The 7,865-nt window shown below is 41.0% G+C and overlaps 2 protein-coding genes across 2 annotated transcripts; one reads left to right on the top strand and one right to left on the bottom strand.

The window, feature by feature from the left end:
• Window positions 1-800: 800 nt before the first annotated feature.
• On the bottom strand, window positions 801-1,727 carry LOC115053107 (odorant receptor 131-2-like). Its single transcript, XM_029517672.1, has one exon. The coding sequence runs from the start codon at window positions 1,725-1,727 to the stop codon at window positions 801-803; it is 927 nt and encodes a 308-aa protein (XP_029373532.1).
• Window positions 1,728-5,686: 3,959 nt separating this feature from the next.
• LOC115053106 (odorant receptor 131-2-like) lies at window positions 5,687-6,613 on the top strand. Its single transcript, XM_029517671.1, has one exon. The coding sequence runs from the start codon at window positions 5,687-5,689 to the stop codon at window positions 6,611-6,613; it is 927 nt and encodes a 308-aa protein (XP_029373531.1).
• The last annotated feature ends 1,252 nt before the right edge of the window (window positions 6,614-7,865 follow it).

Raw genomic sequence — 7,865 nt, 5'->3', positions numbered from 1 at the left:
ATGCAGCTCCAAACTACAATTCAAAAACTATGACGGTATACAAACTATTAATGAGGGAAGCAAAACATGAGCTTAAACGATTAAATCATGAAGACTTTAGAAGATTTAATACAGATGAAACTACAGATTTAAATTTCCTCTCAGCCTTTGTGTCAGTGGTTCAGATTGAGGACAAAGGCAGGCTGAATTCTGTAACTGATGACACATCAGCTTTTTACAGATTAAATAGGACCATCAGTATCTGATTTATCAAAACAAAACGTAAGACCATGAAGCAAAGACACGTTCTGCCTTAAACTTACAACAAAACAACAACGTACACAACAAAAAAAAACAACTGTTCTGCACTATTCATAAAAAGTAATGAATAGTTGCTAATCATCTGATTCAATATCAATGCCAATTACTATTACAATAATGTGAACACACCCATAAAGCCCATTTCAATCCATGCAAGACGTGTTTATATCTACACACAGGAAGCCAATAACTGACTCAAATCCCAAAACCAATAACTCTGTGACTTCAATGACATCAATATAAAGATATTAACTGGAGAATTTGATCACGTGCTGCATTTCATACCCCAATCTATCACTATGCTGCTCTATGTACATAGATTTTACTGATGGCTGTGAAATAGCCCACTAAATGTTAACACATGAAATAGGACCTGATCTCTTAAAGTAAAAACAAGACTGTGGTTTTCAGGAAAAAGAGATAGAAGTTCACTGGCACGTTGTTCATGAGCATCATCCACGTCTGTTATAAATGCTGAAAGGAAGAGAAATTCTAACATATTAAATAATGTCTCTTTTACACAAGCCAAATGAGGCAAAGTATTTCAGAGAATTAAAAAAAAACTCATCTCTCAGGCCATAAATGAGAGGACTCATACATCTGGGTGCAAGATAACATAATATGTAGTTAAAATACCTGACATTGTCAAATAAATTAAAACTAATCTGGAACAAAGCAGCTTCTATGAAGGGAAACCACAGCTGGATAAGACAGAGCAGCAGCTGGAAACCATGAAGAGCCACTGTCCTGAGCCCTTTCCTTGATGACTGCTTATCCTCTCCTGATGCAGCTTTGGACACTTTCATTATTTTAACATAAGAAAAAACAAGTATGATGCACATGATCAAAAACTGTAATTGGTATATAGCTGACCTCAGATGTTGCTGCCATAAGTGAATCATAAATATTTCCACTGAACAGATGTGATATTGGGTGTAAAGTTTTAGGGATGCAGATCCAAAGAAAGTGGAGAAAATAAAAATAGAGGGCACAGAGCTGAGAGCATGAATGATGAGGATACAGTTAATAGTATTACGTGTGGAGCAGAGCTCTCCATGATGCAGCGGCATACAAACAGCCACATAACGCTCCAGAGTCACTGCTGTCAGAGTCACTGGTGTGACTGTAGTATACAGAAACACCACCATAGAGATAATGATGCACAGCCACATTTGAAAGGCAATACGAAAATGGTTGAGGATGAGAACGATATCAGACATGAATAACAACAAACTATCTGACAGTAATGTAACAGCAAATAGCATATAACGTGCGGTTGTGTAGAAACACTCTTTTTGAAAAAAGGTTACAATGAGCAAAAAGTTGATGCTGAGAAAAATCATCACAAGGAGCTGCACAATAATGACCTTGTAATTTATGTGCCGCTGCAGCGATTCAAGAAGAACAAGAGAATTGTTGTCTGCCATAAGTGTGTTTTCTAAGCAAGCACGCAGAAGTTTGTGTCACCCCAAAAAGTCCCTTAAATTGTCATTAACAAAAACAAAAACTGGATTATTCACCCAAAGCTTTTATCCACTCCTCTCTGAAGTGATATTGTGGTACACTGAACACAGCAATTTCCAAAATCCTGTCTACTGCAACTGGGAGGAATGCTGCTCACTGAGCTCTGTGCAGCCTGAAGATGGAGGGCTACGCATGCTGACTTTAAAGACTGGGACAGTGAAAATTAACACCATGTCGCCCCCCATCAGCTGTGCCCTGCACACAAATGGAGTACTGCAGTGTCCTTGTTTTTGTTTAGAAATTCAAATGACAATTTCCTTTAAAATTACTAATATGTTGCTTTAACTGAGATTGCTGTATATAAACTACTAAACTGCCACCAAAGCCCTGAAAATATGGAAAGAAAGGGATAGAATCCTCAAAGTCCATAAAATCTAAATGCATAAATAATAAATGCTTTGGAATAGTTTTCAGTTGGCACTTGATAAAATGTTGATAGAATGGCAGTGCAGGAAGCAAAAGCATCTCTTAGGCATACAGAGATTGTGGGTAATGTACAGATAGGCCTGGGAGGCTTGGGGCTTGGCCCAGGCAAACCGGTGTGGAGTAGAGCAGATCCCAAAGAGAAGAGGAAGCTAATTGTAGAGCAGGTTCGTAGACAGGAGGAAATATTAAGGAGTGCGAGGGCAGTGGCTCAGGATAAGCAGGGACAGTGGTTGAACTGGGAAGGTGTAGAGAAGAAAAAGCTTAGTTGGAAAGAGCTGTGGAGTATGGAGGAAAGTACTGTTAGATTTTTGATAGGGGCAACATATGACGTATTGCCAACTCCCCAGAACCTAAAACTCTGGGTAAATGGAGACCCGTTATGTTCGTTGTGTTCAGGTGCTGCAGCTCTAAAACACATCTTGTCCGGTTGTAAGATTAGTCTCTCACAAGGCCGATATACGTGGCGACATAACCTGGTTTTAAAAAGCTTAGCTGCAGGCATTGAAGATATACGGAGGAAGGCAATTTTAGGAGGGTCTAAGACAAAGAGAGTTGCAATACATTTTGTTCAGGAAGGAGAGAAAGTTAATAAGATAATAAGGAAGCAAGGCAGCTTGGGGGATGCTAGTGACTGGGAGATGCAGGTAGATTTAGGAGGAAAGCTTGTTGTTCCCCAGGAAATAGCCTACACAAAGCTAAGGCCTGATTTAATTTTGTGGTCTAGGAGTAGAAAGAAAGTATATTTCATAGAGCTGACTGTAGGTAAGGATGCTGAGCAGCGAGGATGGAAGGTCAGGATTTGTCCAGTGGAAGTAGGATGTAGAGGGTTTGGGGCAAGATCTGCTGTTGCTTTGTTGAAGGAGTTAGGAGGAAGCGGACTGAGGGTGAGGAAAATAGTGAAGGAAATGACAGATGAGGCAGTAAGATCCAGTCAGTGGATTTGGGTTAGAAGAAGTAATAGTAGCTGGGGGCCCAGCAGACCGAGCTCTTCAGATAGACAGACTCTAGGGAGAAGCAGAGGAAGAAATCCAGGAAGAGGAAGTGTATTTAAGTGGAGGGTGTGGCCTGTTTGAGCCTCTTTGACACCGTGCAGTTAGTCCAGGTGAGTTGGCCTGGGTTGGTGTGTTAGTTTTGTTTGAGTATAGGACTGTTCAGGTGAGTTTAGTTGCTGAATCTGCTAGTGTAGCTTGTATTGCCTCCACCTCCTGCACCCTCTACCCGAACCAGGGTCTGTATCCCATCCGTACTTTTCTCTCCACCTCTTCTATTTCTCCCCCCTACCCGAACCAGGGTCTGTACCCCCACCCCGCTTTCACTGGTGCAGTTGGTGAGAGGTTAGAGTAGTTGATAGTCGTGCTGTTGGAGATAGTTGTCTTTGTGTGAGGAGTGGTGATGGCTGGCATTTGGGGGTGACTCTGGGACGCCAGTGTTCACGGTCCAGCCTCCTGGAGGTGTTGTGGGCCTAACTAGACGAAACAACGATGAAAGGAGGTTCCCACCTGATGACCCCAAAGACATGATAGTTATCACCACTCACTGGCCTAGTTGGATATTATCTGTAGGGAACATAGAGCAGGGTGAAAGTTTGTCTGGTCCATTTTTTTGTCACACAAGTTTCTTGTGTTTTCTCTAAATAAAATGGTGACATATTAAAGTCATCTGTGTTCTGATAAATCATAAAGAGCTCTGATAAACATTTCAACTTTCTCCCCGGGCCGCTGTACTCTCTGGTGGAAACAGGCGCGCTCGTGGATTACATTCCGTTTGGGGAAAAAGTACTCGTCTTTTCCTACCAAACATCTTTTGATCATCCCCAGCTAACACGAATGACTTGAAAATGTTTTCAGCCTTCGGGCCCGTAGCATATATCAGGGAACTGACCTGAACTTCTCCATCCTCTCTGCTTAGTTCTGTCACCAAACAAAAGCGTTGGAAACGCTGCTTCCAGTCTCCCAATTTATTTGGACGATCAAACGCAAAACTATCCGGAGGATTAAACTTTGCCATCTTTCTGAAGCGCTGCGTCTGTCAAGTGAATCTGACACCATGTAAAGTGATTCAATGTCCACACAAAGGTTATTATCCAATACTAGAACTTTACTGTGTAACTTGGAGCTGGGTAATAATGCCCGTGTGGTCACCACGTGTGACTCACCTGGAACACCTGCTTTATGGCATTGTCGTCAACTCTCTATTAAAGGCACACACACATATACAGCATATACAACACCAATGACGGGCAAGCTGGACAGTAACGGGCTGGAAGATTACTAAAAGATATTTTGCCAAATGTTCATGTTAAAATGTTGTGATCTTACCCAACTGAAATTCAAAACTGTAAATGGAAGCCAAGATAAATTTTATGTTTCATATTTATGACAGCTGAACTATATTTGGCTGATTTTGAATTGAGTTCATGAGTAACATAAATATAATGTTGCCTCACAGAGACACATACACATGGAGACTGGATCAACTTCTGATATCTTTACAACATACATTCTTTACAACTCTCTCCTTTTAAAAAGACAAGAAAATGTGAAAAAAAGTGTATTTCAAACCAAGTCTAAATTAGTCCATCCACCCATCCATCCATCTTCTATCGCTTTTCTGTTTCCGGGCTGCTGGAGCCAATCCCAGCTCACATCGTGCCAGGGGCGGGGTCACCCTGGACAGGTCGCCAGTCCATCACAGGCCCAACACACAAAGACAAAAAGAGATGAACAACCACCCATGCTCAAACTCACACCTACGGCAAATTCAGAGTCACCAGTTAACCGAAACATGATATCTTTGGACAGTGGGAGGAAACCCACGCAGACACGGGGAGAACATGCAAACTCCACACAGAAAGGCCCCAGGCCGGGAACTGAACCCACAACCTTCTTATTGTGGGGCGACAGCACTAACCAAGTCTAAATTAGTGAATACACAAATTCAATCCCACTCAAGAGACACAGATCATTAAAGGAAGCTTGTCAGCAGGTGTTAAACTAAACCTAAGGCATGCTGAGGCCAATAACCTCAGATGAAAACTTTGGCAACATTCTTTGGTAACTTCAGAATAACTGTCAAATTTAAGTGACCGTTTTCTTTGGTATTTTCTTTGGTATCTGAAGTGCTCAGTGTTTCTGTCCAACCACAGACAGCCAATCAGAGACGGACGGCTGTAAGAGTCAATGACGACATTGGTGAGGGAGATTTCATTTGGTGTTATTTTTGGATAGTCTAATCTTTAAAGTCCTCATCATGCACGGTGCTGTCTCACTGAGCTGCACAGAGCTCAGCAGTCATTACTGCTTTCTGTCACATTGGGATTCATGAAAACACTATTTAATCCACCATTGTCTTATTGCAATCTCTTTTTGATATTGACTCTTTATTGGACTTTTTGTTGTGTCTAAAACTCATCTTTCTTTGCTTAGAAAACACATTTATGGCTGGTAACACTTCACTGGTGGATTTTGAGCTTGTTCAGCAGAGCAACGAGCAGATTTTCACTGTTCAGGTCTTGGTAATGATTTTTCTCTGCATCAACTTGTTGCTCATCACAACCTTTTTTCAAAAACAGTGTTTCTATGCAACCACACGTTACATCTTATTTGCTGTTTCTTTACTGTCGGATAGTTTGTTATTATTCTTATCTGATATCCTCCTTCTGCTGGCCAATTATAATGTTGTGATTCAGGTTTGGTTGTGTGTCATTATCTGTGTTGTCACACTTGTGTATACTACTGTTACACCAGTGACTCTGACAGCAATGACTCTGGAGCGTTATGTGGCTGTTTGTATGCCGCTGCATCACGGAGAGCTCTGCTCCACACGTAATAATGTAAATATTGTCCTCTTCATTCATGCTCTCAGCTCTGTGCCCTGCATTGTTATTCTCTCCACCATCTTTGGATCTGCATCCCTAAAATTTTACACCCAATTTCAGTTATGTGCAGTGGAGTTTCTTTTCATTTACTTATGGCAACAGCATCTCAGGTCAGCTATAAGTCAGTTTTACTTCTTGATCATGCTAATAACTGTTGTGATTTCCTATGTTAAAATAATGAAAGTGGCCAAAGCTGCATCAGGAGAGGATAAGCAGTCATCAAGGAAAGGGCTCAGGACAGTGGCTCTTCATGGTTTCCAGCTGCTGCTCTGTCTTATCCAGCTGTGGTGTTCGTTCATAGAAGCTGCATTGCTTCAGATTGATGTTGTTGTGTTTTATCATGTGAGATATTTCAACTATATATTATTTTATCTTGTACCAAAATTCTTGAGTCCTCTCATTTATGGCCTCAGAGATGAAGTTTTCTTTCATGCACTGAAAAAATATGTCTCCTTTGGGTTGTATAAAGGAAATAACATTGGATAAATCACAGTTGGTAGCTGTGTCTGCTATTTAACTAAATTATAGTCATAGTCTGTGTTTAAGTGTTCATCAACTTTGGATTTGGAACTGGACTTAATGGGCTGCTGCTTACAGAAAAGGGTGTTTTGTTTTTTTTGTTTTTTTTTTAAACAAAACTACATATCAGTGATGATGGGCCACTCTGTGGCTTCAGTAAGTGTCCCTGTGTTCAGGTTGTTGAGGCTGAGTTGCTTTTCTTCTTGTCAGAACTAGATCATTTTAACTCATGTCACTCAGAAACACTTAAAATATTGATTCTTGTTTGTGAACTCTGTGAGTAATGCAGCAAAATGTCCTGAAGCTGGAATCAAATGAAAATGGAACAAATTGGGTTTTTTGGTGTTGGTGCTTTTTATTCATAAAATGTAAAAGAGTTAATAGTTCAATGCATTTTATGTCCCAAACTGTCAACATTAATATAATTACATAATAAGTAATTTATTTGCATGTTGTTAAGAATAAATAACGATATCAAATGAAATCTATTTTTTGCAAACAGGATGGTTTGTAAGCTGCATATGTGAACATTATCTCACTGAAAACGGAGGACTTGGCCACTCATTACAATAGTAAATCTGCTTTAATTGGCTTTTTGCAACACTTGTAAAAATAAATCCACACACTTTCAGTTCTTTTAATTTTTCTGTAATAACACAGATCAGAGCAGTTCACTGGTTGCTTGATGACGTAGACCATGTATTTATCCAAAAATATGAATTTGTTCATGAAGTGAACACTGGAAATAAGTGATGTCGGTACAAGCAGGGGGCAGCACGGCAGCATAGTGTTTAGCGTTGTTGCCCCACAATAAGAAGGTTTGGTTCCCGGCCTGGGGCCTTTCTGTGCTGAGTTTGCATGCTCTCCCTGTGCTTGGGTGGGTTTCCTCCCACCGTCCAAAGACATCATGTTTGGGTTAAATGCTGACTGTAAATTGCCCGTAGGTCTGAGTGTGAGCGGTTGTTGTTGTGTCTCTGTATGTTGGCCTTGCGATGGACTGGCGACCTGTCCACAGTGTACTCTGCCCTCACCCAATGTGAGCGGTAGAAGATGAGTGAGTGAGTTAGTGTACAAGCAGCAGTTGGAACTGAAACAAGCCTCATCATCTGGGGCAGTAAGAGAGTTTAGAGATTGGAAGATAGACAGAGTTAGCAGTCTGAAACAGGCTGGTGGCTCAGGAAATGGGAGACTACGTGGTGACGAGCAGACTTGGAGCTTA

This window comes from Echeneis naucrates, chromosome 13 (genome assembly GCF_900963305.1).
Source record: "Echeneis naucrates chromosome 13, fEcheNa1.1, whole genome shotgun sequence".
Lineage (NCBI taxonomy): Eukaryota > Metazoa > Chordata > Actinopteri > Carangiformes > Echeneidae > Echeneis > Echeneis naucrates.
This window is presented reverse-complemented; position numbering and strand designations above follow the sequence as displayed.

Coding starts and splice junctions, on each gene's coding strand:
- LOC115053107 (XM_029517672.1), bottom strand. CDS start 1,727: ATGGCAGACAACAATTCTCTTGTTCTTCTTGAATCGCTGCAGCGGCAC.
- LOC115053106 (XM_029517671.1), top strand. CDS start 5,687: ATGGCTGGTAACACTTCACTGGTGGATTTTGAGCTTGTTCAGCAGAGC.